Here is a 25,761-nt window from a genome sequence, read left to right as displayed (position 1 = left end):
TGAAAACATTGGGTTGTTTGGAGGAAAACCAACACTAAAAGGCTTTACCATTTGTTCAAGAGCTGAAACCAGTATTGGTCATGAAAAACATAATTTCTGCATGTTTTTTTCTCATTTCAATAAACTGGTCACAGAGGCAAGTTTAAAATTTCTCATCAAAAAATACCAAAATACATTTTCTTGTAGTTGAATGATTTTTTCATGCAGTCAAGCTGTTAATTGATCTTGACATTTATTTAAACCATTGATGTTGATGTCCTATACAATTTTGTTGCATAATATTAATTAAAACCAAGATCATAACAATTTTCAATAAATTTAAAATTTCCCGGGAATTCCCGGGATTTCCCGGGAAATTGACTGAAAATTTCCCGTTTCCCGGGAAATTTGTAAACCCGGGAAATTGGACGCTCTACCCTTTTAAGATGTTACATCCGATTTTCCATAAGTTCCCGAAAACAATCTGTACAATTTAAGCATTTCAAAGCATATGCATTTCGAGATAATGATGAATTTTGCTGCACTTGACTGTCAAGTATCTCTGGGCAAAGTTTCAGTAGGTTTGCTGATGTAGTTCTTAATGTACAGCCATTTTAAAATGTTATTTCTAACTTTTTCTGAAAAAATCTATAAAATCAATACAATTTCAGCATTTTAAAGAATATGGCTGAATAATGGCTGTATCTCGAGAACTACATCAGCAAACCTTCTGAAACTTTGCTCAGAGATACTTGACAGTCAAGTGAAGCAAAATTCATCATTATCTCGAAATGCATATGCATTGAAATGCTTAAATTGTACAGATTGTTTTGGTTTTCTTATGGAAAATCGGATGTAACATCTTAAAAGGACTGTATCTCGAAAACTACATCAGCGAATGTTTTCATTTTTTGAGGTGCGTTATGATGTAATGAATCAATGGACACCAAAATCTAGGATTGCATATCCTTATCATAATAACGGTATTTTGAGCACCGTGGAACAGCTTCTTGTATGCAATTTCTGGATTGTATACAAGTGCGACGAACCGCCCTAATGCTCGATTAAACATTACGTTTTTCAGGAAAAAAAATGTTTTTCCATAAAAAGTACCATGGAAGGAAGATAAGTCTTATAATAAGGTGTGTTTCAAAATGTTTAACATTTCTTATAAGGTCGTTGCAAATATTTTGCAATGTTTATATCGCCCCCCCCCCCCCCTCCCTTTTTTTCATGGTTGGCCTGAATAATCAAAGGGCAAAAAACTTCAAAATTTAATGAAAATTAAAGTATAATCAACTGAAAACCAGTTAAAATGCATATTCCCGCGTTTATTATCATATTCAGCATGTTTGAACTCCTTTGAAAACGTTTGAAATTTTCATGAAATACCAATGTACAGTCCAACAAAAAGTTTTTTTTGCGAAAAGAAAAATTCCGTCAATACCTCGATATTTTCAACACTAATGATTGGAAAGCTACTGTACGCCTGTAAAATGCATTTTATAACACATTTTTCATCCAAATATTGAAAAATAGGCTTGTAAATTCAATTCCCCTCGACTTTGGTCAGAGCAGAGGGACATAAACTTTAAAAAATATTTGCATCGGCCTAACTTTCATTGTCATACGTATAAAATTCAGATGGATGTTTTCGATTTATTACATTTTGCTTTCACCATACCGTGCGGTTTTATATCAGCTAATTAGCCTGTAATTTTCAACTGAGCTTATCTTGAAATTGAAACTTTTGCAACATTTGATAAAATTTCAAATAAAAAAACAAGCTTAATTTTTCAAAAGGTCATAAAAATTAATATTATTATTTTTTTTTATACTTTTGACCAAAGTATACAATTTTTGAAATATTGTTATTATTAATTTCAGGCTTATTAAGTGACAGCTAGAGAAATTCATTTCCATCCATTTTAATTCTTTGTGAGACAGTGTTTCAGAAACTAAATGCCCGGTTTTCATTGTTCCAGAGCCAATTTTTTTTTTGGTTTCCCAAAAGTACTTTTTTCCTTGGGTTTTTTTTCACTTCAAAACTTAAACCTAAAACCCCCAAAGCCTAGCTATAACTAAAAAATGGTACATTTTGGAAAGCAAATTATAATAGTAGTTTATGCAACAAGTTGCAAAAAGAAGAATTTTTTCAGCACGAGTCGTACATTTATGCAACGAAGTTCACCGAAATTACTTACAAAAATTACTTTTCGAATGCAAATGCATTTTTTTACTAAAAAAATAGATTTTATTTGGACTTGGAAAAACTAATTAGGCAAAATGACTTCTTTTGACATAGCAAATGCATGGAAAAAGTTTCATCCAAATCACATAATGAAAATTTAAAAATCATATTTATGTTTGAATTTTTTAACTAGCTAGCATAAGTTAATGATATCTCAATGTTTTTAGGAGCTGCTTTTAAAACCAATGAGAAAAAAAAGATTTTTGAATGTCAATTATAAAAATATATAAAAGATTGGCGAAAATACATTTGAAAAAAATGACATCCATTCAAAAAGTTATTTTCTTCAAAATTAAGGACAGCTCCAATAAGCAATATTGAATTTAGGCACTCACAATTTCAAACAAATCTTTTCCAAAACCAAATAGCAAACGCCACAAAGCGGTCTGCAGGGTCCTTGTTCAAAGGTTCAAAGCAATAAAAACTCAATCACACAACACTGGCACAATTGCAATTTCACGCTTCCAGCAAATCGCACCAACGTACCAGCGAAAAGCTCCTTTCTGGGTGGGGAAATTGCGAAACAACCGTCAACGCAAAAATTTACAACAATTTTCGGAAGCCTCTCCTCCTGACTCCCCTCCCCTAATGGCCCTTGAACTTCAAAGCTAGCAAGTCGCCCCGACATGTGTGGGAAAATCACGTGCTTCCGTGGAAGTGTTGCCAAAAAATTGCCACATTTGTGAGGAGAGAAGCGCTGAGAAAAAGTGGAACGCTGTGGTGATTCACACTTGCTCCTCTGAATAAATTATTTTTATTTCTAAAAGGGGGGAATGCTGCTCCATGGTCGCGGCCCTCGTTGGCTCGTTGGCAGCAGGTTTATGGGCTCTCCCAGAAGAACCGGCAAAATATATGCTCATCAAGCACGTACCTACATTTAACCATTAATATAGGGAAGGCTTCAAGAGGGGGGTTTTCGAAGGAAAAGAGCTATTACCGATGAAAAGTTTAAATAAATGCTCCCTTTTGTTACGTCATTGAAAATTTCTTTCTTGAATCGGAAAACTCAATTTCCCAGCGAATAAAGAAAGCAATTTCCTAGAAGCTTTTGATGTGGTTTATGCAAAAGTCTGGATAAGGATTGTTGCTTTCCGGGCGGCAATTTACGTCTGCAGTCATTCCTAGAATGAAAAAAAAAAGTTTTTAATTTGCGTCACTGCACCTGGAAAGAGATTAATCTAGTTTGCCATAAAACAGCACTAGTTACCTCACTCACCCACGTGTTCACCAAAGTAGGCCATGCTGCCGCGTTTCATGTGAAGTGGCACGGAAAAAACATGTGTTTACACAAAACCAACTTCAACAATTTCGCGCCAGTGCCGCGCCGGGATGGGGAAAAAGTTGCAACCCATTCCCGGGTTGGGGTGGGAGGGAAGCTGCAGGTTGGCAACACTGCCGTAAACCAGGTGCGCAATGTTTGATTTATGTTTTATTTTACTTTCAGTCTCGAGGTTTTTCTCCTTATTGCGCGCGATGTTTGCGGGATATTCGCGTACGGTGTTGAGTTTTATTTATTTTTATTACTTTTTTTACAATCAAACCTTTAAATTTTTGACGATTTGAGTTGTAAAAGTAAGGGTTGGAGTTTTACCTGGTTACGTTTTTTTTGGATCGATGAGAAAGAAAAACACTTCAGTGCAACTTTGTAGACGAACAAAAGCTGTAATGATCACTTATTAAGAGCTCCGGTTCATTCTTCATTAATTATCCTGGCATCATATACTGACATAATTTGTCCCTCATGAACGGTTACTCGCAAAAATGCCTCCCATGAATTCCAGTCTAAATGTCGGAAAATATCTCGATACAACATTGTACTCTCTGGATTTCGAACTTGTCGAACTCAATTTTGATAGAAATCCTGTAACTTTATGTTATCGAATCTGTTAACACCGAAATGTTTTCAAAATCGTCATCATTTTTAACGAATTCATGGTTCAACAATGTTGTCGACTTTGAAAACATTTACAGCGAAGTCGTCGATTGAAAACATATATTTCAATGTTTACAAATTCGACAACATAGAGTTACCGAATTAGCTTACAGAATTTCTCTCCGTGTACTCTTGTCTCGTCAAGCTGCATCTTTTTCTTTCTCATGGATTGCTTGTTCTAAACAAATTCAAATATTTAATTTTTGTTTTACTTTCAATCATTCTGTAAACTCATGCTTCTCTTTCTCGATGGTCCCTTCGATATTGACAACCAGAGGTTTTTCCCGCTGAATCTGAGAACAGATTCCCTCCAAATCTCTTTCCTTGTTCAAATTTACATATTTGCGATATTGAGTATCATGGAATAGACTGTTAAAATGCTTGAACATATCTGGAGTTTTTTTTAAATGTCCAATAATTCAAATTTTGAGTTTTTTTGGGTGTTTTTTAATACCCCTGACCCAAGGCGGTTTCAATAACACCCAAAAAGCAAAAACTGGAAAATTTGGTTTATTGGACCTTTTCAAAAAAAACTGCAGATTTATTTCTTGTATATATCTTGTAGTTGTTGTTCTTGGTTTATTTATTTCTAGCAGCTTTAATCTTCTCGGTAGATTATCGTGCAAGAAATTTAAAAATTAAAAACCTACAACATGAAACCGGTACTCTTTATAAAAAATAATGTAAAATGTTTTCAATTGCAAGTTTGATTTTGCATCTATATTTTTTAAACTTTTTTTTGACAATATTTCAGAATTTTCCAAAAATCTTTTTTGTTTCGAAAAAAAACATGACATCAGATTTAACACCATGTACCAAAATTAATTGAGATAAGAAGCACAAAATTTGCCCATTTGAGTTTCAAAAACCCAACATACGTATTGTAGTAATTCAAATTTTAATGATAAAAAGTCCAATAAAAAGATCAAGATTTTTTTCCGTGTACGAATTATTTTTGAAAAGTTCTAATCATAACCTACAATTTTGTTTAAGATACCAAATCGATAAGGAAATTTGTTGGAGCCTTTATGGAAAAAAAATTATCATGTAGAATGGCATTTTTGGCAAAGGAAGATGGACAATTGAAAATAACATCTAAAAATAGCGATATTCAGGAGACTTACTGTATTGTTATCCATTTTTGTGTGAAAACCGCTAAGGTACAGTAAATTTGTAAAAGTTAAAATATCATAGTATTTTGCATGTTATTTCTGAAAAACGAGAAGATTTTGTACAAAAGTTTGACCATTTGCAGCAAATCTTGGAACAAAACACTATAATGAAATTCTTTGATCTCACTCAAAGAGTTTTCTTTGATTCATGATTCTTGAAAAAAAAATGCCTGGTAACAAAACTGTTAAAGTGAATAACGCAACTGATAAAATCTTAATTTTCAAGCATCACTTCGAAAATCACCGAAAGGAGTTATTGAATATGCTCTAATGCCAAGTTTCAAAAATAAATTAAAATAAAGCAAAAACAAAACATTATATTAGCTTGAACATTAATTCTTCAATTCAAAATTTTAGGAAATTATATGAAATGTAAAAAAAATTTGAAGCAAATATCATTTTTCAAAAAATTTATTTTTCAAACAGAGCAATCATCTTCGAAATCTGTTTCTTTTTAATTTAAATTTCATTATTTTAAATTTTGCATTGACTGCTAAAAAATACCATTTTTTTTGCAAACATCATGTAAAACATCGAAATCATGGGCAAACAAATTTGTTAACCTCATGCAAAATCAATGAGTACGTAAAACATCCATCAAAGGATATTTTTGATGAAATATAGCCTCGAGTGGATAAATATCTTTACTACATTTGCTTAAAATTGTCACCAAAAAACGGTTTTCTGCATAAAGAGAAAAATTTTAGGGCACCCTAGTGCATAAAAAAACTAAACTATTTATTGAAAGATCATACATCTTAAGGAAATTTCAAATGAAAATAATATTTCTCAAACAATATTTTTCTTGAGTTATACGAAAATTAATATTTTATTGTAAAAGGAATATGTACTCCGATGTAAGAAAAAAAATTCTTGAAAATATTAAAAATATTTGTTTTTTTTTTAAACGATTTCAAAAAAATGTCCCCATTTTGCGTGGACTTCCACCATGTTGCCGTCAGCTTGCAGAGCATCGCTGACATTTCACTCGCTCGCTGACCCGGTGGCCATCGCCAGTATATAGTAGGCTGTGGCCCGCAGTCTGCTATCTGTCGGATGCAATTTTCTTCCCATTTTCCAACCTTTCGCCTACCGCGATTTCGTACCACCAGCGTGGCGGTGATGATAATGGTTTTGTGCAGTTGACAGCTTTCCGAGGCCGGGAAAAAAGAGGCAGGGATGCCAAATTTTATTGTTTTTTTCTAAAATTATCAACTCTTTTTGTATTTTTTTTTCATAAATTTTTAAATTAAAAAAAACTCAAATTAGATTATTTAGGCAAGCAAAATCAGCAGCAAGCAACAATCATGAGATGTTAATTATCGAAGCTTATTGAATATTGATTTTTAATTAGGTCTATCCTGGCCAACCATCAGGTTCCGACCACCCGCCGGGAACCGAAGTCCGATACAGCTGCGATATCGATAGCTCAGCGAGTGTCTTCCTTTAATGATGGCAATATTTCATTTTAATGCAATTTCTGCAAAGTCTCGCAAGGCTCGCTGCTCATCTGTGGACCCGGAGTCTATCAATTCGGCCGGTTAGCCTGGGCGGTGCTTAAAGTCTACTTTGAGTGGTTTCCTTTCCCAATGTGGCAGGACTTCAACTTGAGCAAGTCACGTAATACGCGAACAGTGGGACAACCGTCATGGCCTACTTGACTGCCTTGTCGTTACTTTTGGACGTTGGAAGAAGCTGAAGTTTTGTTTGAATATTTAATTTTTCTTAATTTGTAACATTTTTCGACACACTGTCCAACCACTTTCCCGTCATATTTGAGCTCATTATTTTTCGAACGTGAGCATCAGCTATTTATAAGCGAAAGTGCAGTGCATCTGCGGATTTACCCCACGCCCCCTCAAGCGCCCGCGTAAAAGCCATCCCTCGGCAAGGAGGAGAAAAGTGACGAAAGGATGTGACCATCATGATAGAAAAGCTCTTCTTCCGAGGCATCTCTTAGCCCGGTTGGTTGACTCGCAGGAAGTGCCGCAGCAATTTTCCGGAAGTGTGTCACGCCGGGATTTCCTGGAAAGGGGTTGTGTGGGTGGGGACGTTTGTTGACATCGAGCAGTTGCAGGATTGGCATTTTGGCACGTTTTCTTGCGAGATGCGGATTGAGATGGCCTCATTGTAGTTTTGGTTGACTTTGGGGAATTTTTTTTTCTCACTGGTTCCAGAAATAAATTTCATTAAGATTTCCAACATTTTATCTTGAAAAGTTATGCAAACTTACTTAACGACGCACAGCAGACAGTGTTGCCAGATAATTAGTGTGTATCAAATATGTTTGTTTTATGATTAAAATTTGCTGTTTTGTGTTAGTTTCCTGTCTTAGTAAATATCAAATTCAATATCGCTTTGCATGTATAGTTGCCTGTTCTTGTAATGAATCCTGTAAAATCTGCTTATTCCCAATCATAGTAAAATTCCTCACAAAAAAAAAAACTCAAAAAATTACCACAAAACCAAAAACGTGCCACTTTCTGTGACTTTTTCCATGGTTCCGGTTTCTACAAAATCAAAAAAAAAACAAAAAAAGAGCAGTATGTCGCTATTCTTCTTCCGGCTGCACAACCTTCAGCGCGAGGAGGCCAACAAGAAGCGCAAGAAGGCCCAGCAGCAGCAGCAGCAACGGCAGCGGCAGCGCCGGGGCGCCAAAGTCTTCCGCGGTGTGTCCAGCAACTCCAACAGCACCGGTTTCAGCCACCTCACCCTCGGGCCGTCGCGCCTCTTCGAGAAGACGCCGATGAGCCCGTCCGACAGTCTGGACGAGATCGCACTGCAGATCCCAAGGTAACTTTTGAACGAAAAAGTTGTTGTTTTTGTTTTTTTAGCAGAATATATTTAAGCATTTCTTTAAAAATATATTTTGTGTAGCATTTAAATAAGACCAATAATCTCCCCTTTCGGTACAGTAGGCCTTGGAATTTAAATTCACTCTGTAAGCATTCCTGTCATGCAGCAGGGGGGTTCGTCGTCTGAAGGCGAAGGGAGTCGGTTGCTTGGATTCCAATTAAAATCAAATTTACTCTGTTGTCAACTGTAAGGCCGTCAAGGGGTGCTCAAAAAACTAAAAAAATAATAATAGAAGAGAAATATCAGTATTATTAAATTGTACATAAATATATAAATCAATCAAATACAAAACTTAATAAAAAAAAATGCAGCAAAATAAAGAGTAAAACATTCCAATTCAAATCAAACGAAAAGATCAAATCAAATCTAAAGCAAATTATCAACATTTTAAGTGACTAAATAAAAAAGTTTCAATTCAAAAAACGTCCTGAGACTAACATTTTTAGCCTAAAAGCGATTTAGGTAAAGCAGCTTTACACATAAAATTGACACTTTTGAAGTGCAGTTTTTTGGTGTAATCTTTTGCTCAGGGTCCCCTTAGAATCCTTTTTCTGGCAATAATTTTGACAAATTCGAGATTCTGAGGTAATTTCACATAAGAAACATACCGTCTTCGAGGGTGACATTGGGTCTGAGGAGTAAGGGAGGTATTAGGAGGAGTTTGCAGCTTTGTTTGTTTATCTGTTATTGTTTGCAGAAACATCAGCCATTTGGCATACTTTTGGCTTTATTTGCGAGTTTGGTAAGCTGTTAAGGAGTTACATACATGTAAATCGGCAAAAATGTCAGAGGTTGGTTTGAGCACGAACACAAACTTTGTTTAAATCAGTTTTCAGGACATTAAAATATACATTTTTAACTATTAACAAAATAAATTTGAAGACATTTGGTTGTAGCATTGCCGAGATATAGCTATTTCAAGTGAACAGTTTCCAGAAACGGGTGCCACGATATCTCAACACTGCTTTGACCAAATCGGCTCAAAATTTTGATGAAGACTCATTAAACCGGTCCCGTGTGCATGACGAAGGCCGATTTTCAAAAAGTTTATTTTTAAAAAAGATAAAAATATTTTTATATTTTTCATAAAACAAAGCAAAAGATTTTGATTTTTTAATTTTTTTAAATGCAAAATTTCAAAATTGGGCTTCGTCATGCACACGGGATATGTCTTGAAAGTCTTCACCCCAAATTTTAGCCAATTTGGTTTAGCCAATTTCGAAATATCGTGGCACCCGTGAATCAACTCGGTGTTCAAAGAAAAACGCTCGCAATGTTTGACAGTTTGTTTTGCGCATGGCAATTTTTCAGCTTAAATCGTCTGTAACTTATAAAATATCTTGAAACTTTTAGGAGTGATTGAAAATCAACTAATATTCATTTAAAACTAGTCTACTTCAAAAAATGAAAGTCCAAAAAATCTCCAATTCAAATTAATTGAGAATAAGATTCGTTTCCAATGAGCACAGATTGAATAATCTCAAAAAAGTATTTCGCTTTAGAACATTCTTCGTCATCGAAATCACGCAAATGAAAATCGTTTCCAAACTTTTGAAAAAAAAAATACCCTGAATGTAAAAAAATCAAGCCTTCTAAAAATATTAGGCTTGATTAAACCAATTGAAAATATTTGTTTTTATTAGTTCCATCGGCTTCATGTTCCTTAAAATTTTACAAAAATAAATAATACAATCAAGAGGTTTTTTTTTCGACCAATCCCACCTCGCCCCGTCATGGCCTCCTGCGATTGAGTGATATTGTCGTCGTTATCGTTGGCGGGCTCTAAAACTGTCGTTAGTGCTCGCTCAGGTAATGAATTTTCCTCATTAAAAAGTTTGCGTCCATTCCACGTGGCGGCGTCACTCTCGGAATCCGTCAACAACCGCACCAAAAAAGAGGAAGAAAGGGGTGGCGAAAATTTGCACGGGGATTATGCTTAGCGATGCAGAGATGACAGCTGATGGTTGGGTGATGTTTATGCGAAAAGTTGAGGTTTCGGTTTGATGTTTGGTCAAGCGTGGAATTACTTAACGTCAATCGATGATTTATTTCAAATTTAATGCTTTTTAAAATCAAAATTGAATGATTCGATCGGAAGTGCTAAACCTTAATGAATTATGTAGTTCTTTAAGTCTCACATCAAACAATAATGTACCATTTACCCCGATTTGTTGTCCATTCAATCATGCAGGGCTCCCAACCAACTCATACATCGTTAAATTTGATAGACAGGCACTCCCCCCAAAAAAACCCAAGGACAAGGTAAGCCCCGCGCTGGCTTCATATCATTCCATCGTACTGAATAAACAACCGAATAAAATTGAGTTACTACACACAGGTAAAACTGTGTACTCAGGGCACATTGTTAGGACTTCAACTTTTTTTTTCCCCCTCTCTGACTTTTGGTCACCGCAACAAACTAGGAAAAAAAGAAAAAAAAAAAGCTTCAGTGCTGTAAGCGAAGGGAGGGTCCATAAACAGAGTACTAACTCGCAAACAGATAACCCTAAACATGACTCGGACCTTCCCAACCGCAGACGCACACGTTTTTCCTTTCTCAAGTTAAATATTTACACACCAGTTAAAACGGGCTCCCAATAGTCCGGTCCCACCTTCAACTTGCTGGAGCGGGGCGTGTTTTTCCCCTTTCGAGTGATATTATAGGAAAAGGTCGTAAAGTCGTAGAAGTGCTGCAGTTTAGGGTGGGTTTCATTCTAATGGAAAGAGAAAATTTTTATTTGTCAAACTATTTAAAATAACGCGAATTGGTTTGTAGTTTTACCACGCGTCTTCATCATAAACATAATTAAATTTGATTCAATGAGTACGGATTGCTCACTCAGTGCTGATCGAAACCCAATAAATCGATTTTCAGAAACGAATATTATATTTCAAACCAACCAGCGATTGGTTACTCACTGCTCACAAAATCGTTCATGATTTGCTTGGCCTACTCCGATTGTTAGGGATATTCACACATGAGTCGCTGACTCTCTCGAGAGAGTGTCGGAACAAAAAAGAGAGTGACGTTCGCAGCAAATCCAAAAAGATTTGCGTCGCAGCTGATCAAATCTCGTAAGTAATGGAAGAATTTGTGATTTTTCTTCAAAAACTTTCCATGAATTTATCGTTTTTCATGTTATTTTTCCAAGGCTTAAAAATAAGTTGTCCTTGACTATAAAATCAAACCGTCAGTGACTTTTTCCTTCAGCTTTTCCCGCCGTTTCAAATATGAATAATAGAATCAAGTCATTCCACGTCTGAATGGCTATTATCAAATAAATAAAACACCACTTCATATTTCCATTATGTCGGAACATCACTTCAAGTAGTAATGTCCTCTGGCGCAGAATAATCACCGCCGGAACGACGGCGACGAAGCAATATCTGTTACGAATTTTTATATTTGCTCCCCGGCATGCAATTGGACTCGTCGATGAATATTTCACAACACCCAAAGAAAAAAAAAGCTTTATTACCGCTTTCTTCTGTCACACCATTGCCGGCCGTTGACTTAAGCTGATGGAAAGTTTGCACGGACCAGTAAAAAAAAGCTCTCTTCACAATTCCGAGCTTCACCACGTGCGCAAAGTTCGTGTGGTCTTAAATATTTAAAGACCACACACACACACACACACACACACACACACACACACACACACACAGATCGAGAGAGAGAGAAAGGGCAATTCTGGTTGACGACGATAGTGGTAACAAAAGCGAAATAGCATACATTCATCATCCCTTTGCTGCACGGCGAAAAAAAGAGTTCCCAAAATCGTGAACAAAAATTCATGAAAAACGTGGCATGAAATTTGAACACTTTGTTCGTGGTTAAAAATTCCGATTTTGGAAACTAATTTTTCTCCGTCTGGGGTTGGCTGGTGGCCACTTTTTGGGGGTGGACACTTTTGAATGTCAGACGGTCAGTTTTGAACCGTTCTGAAATGTGATTTAAACTCTCAAGTTATAACAATTTATTTGAGTTAAAGTCACGCCCAAGCACGGTAAATCCATTTTTCGTGGGATAATTCTTTCGGAAACATCCCGAGATGCACTTTATGGCCAGTTTCGAGAAAAGAATTTGTCTCCGATTGTGTCCAGTCCTAGTGTGCTATGAATTTTTGGTGCTTTTTCGTGTCCCCTTTTCTGGTGAAAGGGGAGTGACAATAGTTTTGGGCAAATGGCTTGCAGATGATCATAGTAGGTCACATTGCGGTGGGAACTTTGGCATTTCCAAAACTGCTGGTTGCACAGATTGCAGCCTGCTTTGTCTGCCGAAATGGCTAACGCAACTTTACAGGCAACTATACTTTTGAAATGGGAGTCAACATAAACCATAACAAAAAGAGTAAAAATATTTTTATTTTTTGTAGTTTTAGCGGTGTCAAGTGGCCAAAGCTGGCAACACTGCTTTAAACGTTTAAAAACTTGCTTTTTTTCTGTCACGTGTGTTTCGTGCAAAAAGGGTTAAACTTTGCACAACAAGAAGACACACCTCAGTAGACCATGACGCCCGTCGGAAGCCGCCGTTGTCTCGGGCACGTGCTAGCACTTTTATGAAAAAAAAAAAAAAAGAGGAAGCAAGAGGTTAACTAACTTTTCAGGGTGGGTTGCTTTGTTTGGCTGGAAGGTTTAATGCCACGTGAGCTTGAGAGGTGAGATGTTGATTAAAGTAATGATTTCAGTTGTTTTTCTCGTGAAAATGCTTGACTTGCTGAGATGGAAAAGTTGGCTTTTCGTTGAACATTTTAAGCAAAAGCAATGCATAGCGCATAATCAAATATTTAGTGGGAATCATCACGTACGATTCTGCCGAATCGAATCAGCTTCAGCGAGTCATCAGAAGACAAAGTTTGCTCCAATCTCCCCATTATCTGGAACGCAGAACCCCATGAAAGCCATCAATGAGTGCATGGCACTCGGGGTAGCGAGACCGATTTGGGCATCGAATTCAAATGCAATTTTCCTACGCAAATGAAAAGCCACGGAAATCAATTTTCCCAACCCCCGAGCGGTCAGAAGAGTTTCGCGGAATTGGTAATTAGCCCCACCGACCACGACTCTTTTCGACGTCCAGTTTAGCTTCTACCAGCTCACGGAGAGACTGGCAAAAGAAATCTAGCAAAATATTTGGATGATTTAGCTAAAATAGAGGCTTTTTCAACTAAAAAAAATGTTATTTTGTAAAAGTGTCGTGATGTTTCAAAATAAGCTTATCGATTGTTAGATTTGCCTTTATCAGTCTTTCCGTGCAGTAGTGAGAGCTGAAATCGGAGGAAAATCGAATGTTCCCAAAACGACCACCGGTCAACGTTCGAATTTTGGTTATGCTTACCTATGTGGGTTCAGATATTGAATTTGTAATTCGCAGTGGTCTAGGATGCCCAATTTAAATTTCTCGGTAAAAATTTGCCAGAAAATTATAAATGCTTTCAACAAAGTAACGACCATTTAAATAGAAAATTCATATCGCACCCTTGTATCACGTTTCAACTCCTGTCTGCAAACAGCACATTATCATACGGTGCAATTCTGTTTAAACATGCAAACGGTTCATGTTTGAACTTTGAGACCCCAGAACCAGAGACACGTCCGCCTAGACGGACGGAACCAATTAAGATACAAACCGAGATAACTGGCCCCAGCTTCTTCCTTGCACAAATGGGATGCCTTGTCATGGCATGCTGTAACTATATACGGCATGAGTGTGTGATGATGACAGACGCACACTCTCGTCCAGATTTGTTCTGCTCTCGTCATCTTGGCAAATCGCAGCAAGCCGGTTGCTGTCACATAATTTGCAGGGTTCCACTTTCGTAAAGTATTAAGCAATTAAATTGAGTAGATTCAATCCATTTGTCCGATGCCAAAACGGGTACTGTTACCCTAACTCCACTATAATTATCGCAGAGCTTCAGCTCTGGGACTCTGAAACTTTTGATTGAACCCGATTCCCTCGTTGTTGTTCTGCTCGGCTATATTTATAGCAACAATTAAAACTTATTTAATTGTAGCCGGAAAGTTCACTGTGTGCCATTATCATCTCACACGAAAATAAAGAGACAAAAAACGACAACAACAACAACCCAATTCATATCCGTCCTTCAGCTGTTGTCGACGAAAGCTTTCAATTTGTACAATTCCCCGTGCGAGATAATGGGGCCACCATTTTCACAACCATCGATTCCAAAGTGGACGGAAAAGTGGATGACAAAAGGGAAAGTTGGGGAAACTTTTTATTACCCCTTTCAGAGAAAAAAAAAATGTTACTAGAATAAAAAGGGTGCTAACTGGTGTCGGGGTACCGGTCCTTTGTTCACCTAGTCAATGCTTATTTTTTTTCGAGGACTATGAAAGGGTCTGGAAACACTGGGAAGGGTTAGGAAGTTTTCTCGATCAGAGAATGATATCGTTGATTGAATAGATTATGAGTACTTTAAATGCAGTCAAATTATTATTAGTATGGCTAGTGATTTTCGCGATTTCACGGAAGCCGCGTAATCCGCGAAATTTTCCCTTGACCGTGAAATCTGCACAGCAAAAAATCCGATGGTAAAATCGCATGCAAAAGCATGCACATCACCTTCGTCAAAATAAACACTTAATATTACACGCTGCATGTACCATTTTTGCAAACACAAAAAAAATGTTGCAACCGACGGGATTCAAACCCAGCACCAACAATAAGGACTGGCGCCTTAGCCCACTCGGCCATCAGACCGATGTAAAGCTGAAAGGATAAACGAATATATAAGCTTGGAATTTCGGTCAAGTAGGTTTCCCATACTGATTGGCAACATATTTCAAGGTGTAAAATCACATAAAATTGCATACAATTATGCAATATTTATTTTACACCCAGGTCTTTTACACGCAGCTGGATTACTACTTTTTTAGCTGTGTGGTCAACACCGTGAAATGCCACAAAATTTGAAAATTCACTTGAAAAATTGCTCCTCAGTGTTTGAATATTTGATTTTTGATTTGAAACAATCCTAAAGACGAGCAATTCGGAAGCAGTTGTAAATCATGGTAAATTTAGAAATCATAGACATATTGGAATCAGAGATATATAGAAGATATTGATCATAAAAAAATCTCTAACGAAATGCTGATTTTCACATGCACAGCGAAATGAGCTTTGATTGTAACATGCTATGGATAACAAAATTCAATTAAAAAAAGTGTAAAGCAATTTTAGCTATTTTGTTCCTAAATCTCTGTAATATTTAGTAAAATGAATTAATAGTATTATAACGTGAGGAAAATTCAAAATAATTTGAATATTTTGGAAATAAATTAAGTTTTTCATTTATTTTCAAAATTTAACAAATTGCAATTTTTAAAGAATTTTTCAATGTTTTATAATTTTTTTCTATTATCAATACCAAATCCAACAAAATCTTTTATTAATGGAACTTTGCCTAAACTTTTTTCAAATAATCAAATATCACTTTTGGTGAAAACCACGAAAACATACAACAATTTATTTCACTTATTCAAATAATTTACTTTTGGTGAATCAAGAATGGGTTTTGTTTGGATATTATGCTGATATTGAAATTATAAAGTCTTTCAGTTGTAAGAATTTGTAGAATTCGACAAAATTGAACTCATACAAATATTGTATTGAATATTTTCTGTCAGGGGGTAATATTTTGTTTCATGAACTATTGTTAATTTTTATAGTAACTTTCCTGAACACAATAATACTAAAATACATAATTTTAAATTTATTTCCAGCAGGTTTAAGAGTACCGTGAAATTGCCGTGAAATTTCAATGTTTTGTAATTGTCATGCCGCGAGATTCAAATTTTTGGGCCGCGAAAAATCACTAACCTTAAATTTAGATAACACACCGAAATAAAACCATTTTGTGATGAAACATGTAAGTCCAAGTGAAAGTAAGTGGTTATCCCCTATTCCCTCGAAAAATCCTGATAAAATTAAAAAAAATAGATTTCGACAAATTTAATCTTTAAACTATTTTCTGAATTTATCAAATCAATTAAAAACCCGGGAAGAGTCGTCCACTCGAATGTTTATATGCAATGCATTTCTTTGTGTTTATTGTATAGATTAATTTTTGTCTTTTATGTCTTTTACACATTTGAATGAAAAAAATGTTTTAAATGGCATCTTACACCAGTCCTTACATCAATTTTGGAGTTTTTTTTTTTTTTTTTTTTAAAGGGTCCTATAAACTATTGTATTTCATATGTTTATAGGACCTATTAAAAAAACTCTAGAATTTTTTCTCAATTAACCATTTTTTGCGGAAAAAATAAACATTTTGTGGGACTACATTGGGATGCCCCTTTTTTTGGGCCAATTTGAAGGATGAGACATAAACTATAGAAATATTACCAACGGCCTTGAACAAAATTTAAAAAAAAAATTATTTACACATTTTCTGATTTTTTTTTCGATTTGCTCAAAAATACTTCATGAAGGAAAAGCACCAAGGAAAAAATGTTTTCAATAGCTGATAAAATGTTCTACACTTTTTTTAAACTTTGTTGATTAGATCGGTGATTGCTGAGAAACAAATTTTTACATTTTAGAAAATTAGTTTTTCTTTGTGTTATCTAATTAGTTCTCATTTTTCAACTCACGATTGCTAGTAAAGTATTGGTTCGGTTTTCAATGTTAAAAAGGAAAAAATTGTTTTAAAAATATTCTGCTGTTTTGGCAAATAATAATAATTTCAAAATATCATAACCCAGACAAAAAATTTGAATGGCTTGAAAATTTATTTTTTTTAAGCCTTTTTAAGAGGTAACTCTAGATTCTAATGTTTTGAAAATATTATTGTCAAAATAGCAGAAAATTTCAGAAAGCGTTAAATGAAAATTTTGTTTATTAAACCTTTTCAAAATAAATTATCTAGCTTTGCTAGTACAGTCCAGACTTGATTATCCAAAGGCCTTGGCAAAACTTCACTTCGGATAATCGAATCAGGAAAAAATAAATTTTCAAAATGGTGGTCAAAATGATTAAATGATAAAATATTGAAAACATGCATTTTTGAATTTAATAGGAAATAAAACAGTCAAATTTGATTAAAATTGGGTCGTAGAATTCGAATTTGATGTTAATAACAAGAAAATTAATAAAAAACGAACTAATCGAAACTTCGGATAATCGAGCCTTCGGATAATCGAGTCTGGACTATAATAGAAAGTCAATCAAATAAATCGAGATTTATTTCGTCAATTAAATACATTCGATATTTTCTTCAAAAAATTAAATTGCCAAAACACCAATCCAAGAAACCCCATTTTAAGATTTGAAGATTTGAACATAAGATTTGAAGATTTGAAGATTTGAAGATTTGAAGATTTGAAGATTTGAAGATTTGAAGATTTGATTTGAAGATTTGAAGATTTGAAGATTTGAAGATTTGAAGATTTGAAGATTTGAAGATTTGAAGATTTGAAGATTTGAAGATTTGAAGATTTGAAGATTTGAAGATTTGAAGATTTGAAGATTTGAAGATTTGAAGATTTGAAGATTTAAAGATTTGAAGATTTGAAGATTTGAAGATTTGAAGATTGGATTTTGCTTTCGTGAAACTCCTGTAATTTTTTATATTGACAGAATACATTTACTTTGCTGTAACAGATCAGTCCAAAAAGCTCCAGCAAAATTAAATAAAAACAAAAGAAAGGTCTCAATTACCCATAAGCGTTAGAGCTTCATCAAAGAAAAGAAAAACACCCAACAGCAACAAAGATTCCGATTCCACCCAAGAACGATCCGGCCACCAGCAAAAAAAGAAAAGAGAAAAATAAACAGAAGTACAAAACAACTGTGTGTGTGTATAATTTACAAATAGACAAACAAAACAAAGCAAATTAATCCGAACGAAGAATCAACACGAACAAAGTGCGAGATCGCAGCAGGCGACACACAACTCACCCACCCACAAACAGACAGGAACAAACGGAAATAACAATCGCTTCGATCGCGCCGGCTTGCTTTGACGAACGCGTTTCGCTGTGTGCAGAAAAAGAGAGAGGGTGGAAAAACCGGAAAGAGAAGGGGGGGTGGGTGCACTTGAGAAAGTACCGTTCCGTTGCCGACCAGCGATGACGACGACGGGTGCTAAATTGTTGGTTTTGTCCTTCCCTTCCTCGGAATAAGGGTGGTGGAAGGTGCTCGAGTGGTCGCCGAGAGTCATCATTAAAATTTTGCACCAAGAAACGGGTGCCGATTTTTCCGGGAAGGGACCGAAGGAGCGGAACGAGTTGTAAGTTCGACCTGCGGGCTTTGTTGTAAGTTTGGAAAGCTCTTCCGAAGGTGCACACAGTGTGCTTCTCGTGAGGTTGATCGAAGCAAGCGTGGTGCGAGAGAATGTGGGGGAGCTTTTGAGAGGGAGGAGGAAAAGCTTTCTCTCTGAAAGAAAGAAGTCATGGGAGAGCAAAAGCTTTTTCAAAGAGAGAGTTTATAGTTCCGGTTAAAATATAAACAAAGAGGAAATACAGTTGTCTCTTTCTCGTTCGGAAACAGTTCGTGAAAATGAGCTTCCGTTTCAAAAGTGTCTCCGCTAAGTGTCTTTGATGAAAATGGTCGAAGTAAGCTTTGAAGTGAGAAAAACTTCTCACCACCAAACTGATTGAATAAAAATGAGAAATTTATTGCAGATTGGAACAATTATGATTTATGATTTATGATTTATGATTTATGATTTATGATTTATGATTTATGATTTATGATTTATGATTTATGATTTATGATTTATGATTTATGATTTATGATTTATGATTTATGATTTATGATTTATGATTTATGATTTATGATTTATGATTTATGATTTATGATTTATGATTTATGATTTATGATTTATGATTTATGATTTATGATTTATGATTTATGATTTATGATTTATGATTTATGATTTATGATTTATGATTTATGATTTATGATTTATGATTTATGATTTATGATTTATGATTTATGATTTATGATTTATGATTTATGATTTATGATTTATGATTTATGATTTATGATTTATGATTTATGATTTATGATTTATGATTTATGATTTATGATTTATGATTTATGATTTATGATTTATGATTTATGATTTATGATTTATGATTTATGATTTATGATTTATGATTTATGATTTATGATTTATGATTTATGATTTATGATTTATGATTTATGATTTATGATTTATGATTTATGATTTATGATTTATGATTTATGATTTATGATTTATGATTTATGATTTATGATTTATGATTTATGATTTATGATTTATGATTTATGATTTATGATTTATGATTTATGATTTATGATTTATGATTTATGATTTATGATTTATGATTTATGATTTATGATTTATGATTTATGATTTATGATTTATGATTTATGATTTATGATTTATGATTTATGATTTATGATTTATGATTTATGATTTATGATTTATGATTTATGATTAATGATTTATGATTTATGATTTATGATTTATGATTTATGATTTATGATTTATGATTTATGATTTATGATTTATGATTTATGATTTATGATTTATGACATTTTCTTTCAAACTTGGAAAGCTCTCCACGGAAAAGCCTACTACGTCTCACTGTCTAACTCACAAGCGTGACCAAAGCTCTCTCACCGCTCACTCATCACAGCCTACTCCGGCCCAAAGCTTCATCCCTGACCGGCACTTTCTCTCATTGTATTAGTGTGTCACAGTAACGGCTCTCAAATCTGGCACCACTGGCCCATCCGACGACGTAGGGAAAACAAACCTCCTCTCAGTGCCGCTTTTCCTCGCGCACCGCGTGTGGAAAATGTGGAAAAGTGCTCTCGTCCTCCGGACACGGCGAGACGCGCGCCAGTTTACCAACGACCGTTACCGTGAGAACATGCCCCAAAACATGGACTCGTGGTCCCCTGGCCAGGGCAGCAGTACAAGGCGCTAAGAGCCTCCTCTCCAGTGACAGGTCCCGGACGCGTGAGTGATCGTGACAGTGACAGTCGTGACGCGCCATTTTCCCTGACCCGTCGTCGGTCGTTGCCTGCTTGGATGGATTTACTACAACGTAGTTGGACAAAGTATTTAAATTTTAAATCAACTCGTCAACGTATTTTCCTTTAAGAAAATTGTGATTATTTTAACGCAAAACGCGTTGCAATCGAAAGAAAGTGGTGTCAGTTACTACCGTTTCGTTCAAAATGTGATTGATCTGGTGCAATGTGAAAGCAATACGCGTTGTGGATGAGTTCGAGCGAAACCTGCGTAGCTCCAAGATGCAATTTGGGTTGGAATGGGCCAGCAATAGCGATAAAAGTGATAGTAGTGATAGTAATCGTAGTATCGGCCGTAGTATTAGTAAACGCAACGAGCGCAAGTGGTGGTGATAACAGCAATAAGAAGAAAAAGAAGAAAAGGCAGTAGTAATTAGCCCCCCGACGGCTAGTGGCCACGCGGTATCGATCGGCGGTTCTGTTGGAAAAAACCGACCCGTATAGGGGAGAGTGGTTTCCGTAAAAGCTGGAGCTGGTTTGGGGACCGTGTGCACGTCGTCACCGTTTGAAGGATTATGGCTGCAACCAGTCGCTACTCATCCTACAATTGCTTGACCTCATGGGATTCATACGACAAAATACCAAGGTGGATATTTTTTGCAAGAAGTCTTACGGAATATAATGAAAAAATATTTTTCAACGCAGAAGTGCTTCAGAAAAATCAACCCTTTATTTGTTCCAAATCAAATTTCCTCTATCAAAACAATTAGAACCTGTCTTGATTAGAAAATAAGTTGATTCTATTGTGATCAAATATCCAATTTAAACACACGAACCTGAAGCAGCATGCGTCTCCATGAAAATGGTTCTAAGATACAATTTTCATAGAGATGCAAGGTGTTTGCGATTTGTTTGATATTTTTGTTAAAAACATTTAGTGTCAATCAAATTAAAATAATAATGATACAAATTAAAATTTATCAAAATTTCAATAAAATTAGAAGTGCAAAAATCAGCGATCACATCAAATGCTTTGGTTTAAAGTATGTGTCGGTTTATTTTAAAATACAGTACTTGTTCGATAAATTGGCAGAAATTATCGTCACTTGTGTGCTATCTTTAACACGGCTGCTGTAAAACGATAGGACGGGTCACTAGATAGCACACAAGCGACGATATATCCTATTCATCAAATCTGGAACAACATTTGAAAAGGGCGGAAAACAGTTTGAACCAATTTGCTAAATCTCAGGTTTTGCGAAACTTTTTGACAGTAATCGAGTTGTAAAACAATAGCTACCTTTACACACCTTGGAATTCCTAAAATAGTTACCTGTTGTCTCGGAAATTTGCATAAAGGTTCTAGCTGTAAATATGCGTATACGCCCTTTCAAACGTTGCTCAAGAAATGCTGCTCGCTAACTAGGCTGAACAAAAAATGACAAGGGAACCATCAAGGCAAAATAATTTATGTTGAAATTTGATAATAAAAGTTACAATTTTTCCACAGTCCAACCTTTATAAATCTTTTCATTTTAACTTTGAATTACATGAAAACTTAAGAATATTTTTTACTATTTTTTGAGACTGTCATTTTGCAACCACTTTGGATTGTTATTGTTTTTTGACATTATCACTTTTGGCCCAGTTTTCTAGCCCATAGTTAAAAATGCAGCTCAGTTACCGAACAAGTACCTTATTTGTGATACTAGTGGTAACAGTGATAACAGCACCGGTAAAATATTATTGTTCATATCATAATGAGTTTTGTGTTAATTTGAATTTTGCAAAATTGGCGATTTAAGGAAATAAATATTTATCCTGTTCTCTTGCCTTTGCTCCATTTTTAAATGATAGAAATTTAAAAAAAAACCCCATGGCCTCTGAAAATATGCCCGAAAAACGAGGGGCAAAAATCTATTTAAAAAAAAATGTTTTAGTGAAAGTAGAAGTCTTATCAACTTAATAGTTTTTTTTTTTGTGAAATTCCGTTTTATCAAAGCCTAGCGTAACCTTAGACAGGTGTTACATAAACTTAAAAAAATGGCTTCTAATATCAATATTATTTTAAAATCTAAAATTCATATTAGTTGCAACGTTACTTTTTTTGTCTATCAAACATCAATTTGATAAATTAATAGTTTGTCCATATAATTTTCCATACAAATTTGGCAGCTGTCCATACAAAAATGATGCATGAAAATTCATAAATCTGTATCTGTTGAAGGAATTTTTCCATCGATTTGGTGTCTTGGGCAAAGTTGTAGGTATGGACTACACTGGAAAAAAATTTTTTTGGTGATTTTTTATTTAACTTTTTGTCACTAAAACTTAATTTGCAAAAAAAACACTATTTTTATTTTTTTCATATTTTGATTTGTTTTAGAGGACATCAAATGCCAACTTTTCTGAAAAATCTTTGACCAAGTTATGAAATGTTTGAATCAATACTGGTTTTTTCAAAAAATCGAAATATTGGTTGCAAAATCGTTAAATGATGTAAAATCGAATTTGCAATTAAAAAGTACTTTAGTGAATTTTTGATAAAGTGCACCGTTTTCAAGTTATAGCCATTTTTAGGTGACTTTTTTGAAAATAGTCGCAGTTTTTCATTTTTTTAAATTAGTGCACATGTTTGCCCACTTTTGAAAAAAATATTTTTGAATAGCTGAGAAAATTCTCTATATTTTGCTTTTTGAACTTTGTTGATACGACCCTTAGTTGCTGAGATATTGCCATGCAATGGTTTAAAAACAGGAAAATTGATGTTTTCTAAGTCTCACCCAAACAACCCACCATTTTCTAATGTCGATATCTCAGCAACTAATGGTCCGATTTTCAATGTTAAAATATGAAACATTAGTAAAATTTTCCGATCTTTTCTAAAAAAATATTTTGAAATTTTTTAAACCAAGACTAACATTTTAAAAGGGCAAAAAAATCAATAATTCGCCCTTTTAAAATGGTAGTCTTGGTTTAAAAATTTCAAAATATTTTTTACGAAAAGATCAGAAAATTTTACGAATGTTTCATATTTTAACATTGAAAACCGGACCATTAGTTGCTGAGATTCGACATTAGAAAATGGTGGGTTGTTTGGGTGAGACTTAGAAAACATCCATTTTCCTGTTTTTAAACCTTTGCATGGCAATATCTCAGCAACTAAGGGTCGTATCAACAAAATTCAAAAAAGCAAAATATAGAGAATTTTCTCAGCTTTTTTTTGTGAAAAACTGAGACTGTTTTCAAAAAAGTCACCTTAAAATGGATTTAACTTGAAAACGGTGCACTTTATCAAAATTTCACTAGAATACTTTTTGATTGCAAATTTGATTTTACATCGAAAAATGAAGTTGAAGAATGATTGCGACCAATATTTCGATTTTTTGAAAAAAACAGTATTGATTAAAAAATTCATAACTCGGTCAAAGATTTTTTGCACAACCTGGAAATTTCTGAAAAGTTGGCATTTGATGTCCTCTAAAACATATCAAAAAATAAAAATAATTAAAAATAGTGTTTTTTTTGCAAATCAAGTTTTAGTGACAAAAAGTTATATAAAAAATCACCAAATTTTTTTTACCGTGTAACATTTTTTTCCAGTGTAGTACGTAATCATACCTACAACTTTGCCGAAGACACCAAATCGATCAAAAAATTCCTTCAACAGATACAGATTTCTGAATTTTCATACATCATTTTTGTATGGACAGCTGCAAATTTGTATGGAAAATTATATGGACAAACTAATGATGCAAAATGGCTTCTTTGGGCATACCGAAGGCACCAAAAAAGTTTCATCCGGATTAAAAAATATAAAAATTCAAATTGAAGAAAAAAGACTGATTTCGTAGAGAATTGCTCATTTTTCAAAAGCATTTTTTTTAGATTGTAGAAACATTATTTGAAGCTTACTTTTTTATGATAGAATTGCAATAAATAAATTTTATCATGTGTGATGTCATACCACTAAATATGGATTTATTGTCCTCTAATATATATTTATACCTGAAGCACCAAGGGGCTTCGGACGAAATTTGACTTCTAGGAATCGATAATTTAGTCAAATATTATTTGGTTTTGACTGAAAATGGAGAAACATGATTCGAATACTTTAAGAACACATTTGGCAATCCAACCGACAATTTAAAAATGCGTTGATCAATTTTTTTTATTCACATTCTTAAAGAAGTTGGAAATGCCTTTTCCTTTGTAACTTAGAGTAGCTGTATCTATTATGTTATCTACTTTGTTGGAAATTATTAAATTAAATATCCATCAAATATATACAAAAAATCATTAAATAGGTTAAAAATAATCGAAAAACTGACGAGCATTTCCAATTTTCTGGTACCCCTTGGGGCTACAAGAGTCAAGAAATAAAATATAGATAGTTTAAATTTCCATCTGGGCCTTCTAAATTTGTACGGAGACTTAAATTCTCAAACTAATGAAGCAAACTTATTTTTTGGTCATAAGAAGAGAAAGATCCAAAGATTCATCTACATAAAAAAACACAAAGCAGCTTTGATCTTTCTTAGAATATTATTTGACTCTGCTAAGAATAAGAAAGAAGGTCAGCATTAAAAAAAACTTATGGATTTCCTGACCATATTTTATTATTTCCTGATAATACATTTTTTTCAATTCAATTCGGTTTCATTGGTGAATAATCAAGATACAATCAGTTCTTTTGCAATTCATAACAGAGTTTTGGAGTTCCTTTCAGCTGTGTGTTGCATCATAATCCATTTTGGAACAATTATTTTTATAACTATGGCACTAACAAGAGCAAGAAAAATTAAAAAAAAAACTTGCTAAAATTGCAAAGGAAAGGGGAAAGAAAGAGAAAAAGCTTATAACTAAATCACAGTATTTTATCCTTTGTAGATGTGCTTGATCATCAGCTCCCCAAGGGCTAGAAATTGCTCCGCCTTGTTACGGCAGGTCCGAAACCTCGACATCATCTCCCCCGCGAGAGCAAAGAACTCTGGCAGGGTGAAGAGATCTTCCCCGGTGACTTCTTGTTGGGCTGCATTGCCGCTACCGGCAGCAACCACGCTGGCAAACGATCGCTCCCAGCCAGGAGGGAATGCTGAGTTGTCCGCGGGAACCGTACGCTGTCCAGCTACAGGAACGGCTGCGCTCGTACTTCGCTGAGGAGAGTGGGACGCTGCAACTTTCTTCTTCCTCTTTTCCTGCTCCTCGAGGTAGGCCTTGCGCGCGACGCATCCGCGGTAATTGCCGGTATGGTTGCCGTCACAGTTCGCGCACTTTACGCGCGGCTTGGTTTGTTCTGCCTTGTCCCCCAAGTCCGCCTTTCGTGGCAGTGCGCACGCCTCCGAGAGGTGTGACTCACCGCACTTCACGCAGCGGGGCCGGAGGTTGCAGTTCCGCGAGCCGTGGCCGAATTTCTGGCAACGGTGGCATTGCGCTACGTCCGTTGGGTTCTTGGAGTAAAACCGCCAGTTTACCCAAAAACCGTCCAACGTCTTAATCCGCCGCAGGTCTTGGATCTTGACGGTGCCGCGGTCGAAGTACAACAGGTACAGTGTATGGGTACCTGTTACCGTTGTTT

At 35.0% G+C, this 25,761-nt stretch overlaps 1 protein-coding gene across 35 annotated transcripts in view; it reads left to right on the top strand.

The window, feature by feature from the left end:
- LOC120417793 (potassium channel subfamily T member 2) overlaps positions 1 to 25,761 on the top strand; it is a 367,487-nt gene that overhangs the window by 244,043 nt on the left and 97,683 nt on the right. For 6 of the 35 annotated variants that reach the window (XM_052710600.1, XM_052710604.1, XM_039579963.2 and 3 more), the window contains exon 2: positions 7,875 to 8,128. The exons of 24 other annotated variants lie outside the window; for them this stretch is intronic. In XM_052710600.1, the coding sequence (XP_052566560.1) occupies positions 7,875 to 8,128 (254 nt within the window). Of the gene's footprint in view, positions 1 to 7,874; positions 8,129 to 19,957; positions 20,830 to 25,761 lie in introns of those variants that run through there. 5 more of the 35 variants (XM_039579971.2, XM_039579970.2, XM_039579972.2 and 2 more) reach the window with 3 other exon arrangements.

This window comes from Culex pipiens, chromosome 3, assembly GCF_016801865.2.
Source record: "Culex pipiens pallens isolate TS chromosome 3, TS_CPP_V2, whole genome shotgun sequence".
Classification (NCBI taxonomy): domain Eukaryota; kingdom Metazoa; phylum Arthropoda; class Insecta; order Diptera; family Culicidae; genus Culex; species Culex pipiens.
This window is presented reverse-complemented; position numbering and strand designations above follow the sequence as displayed.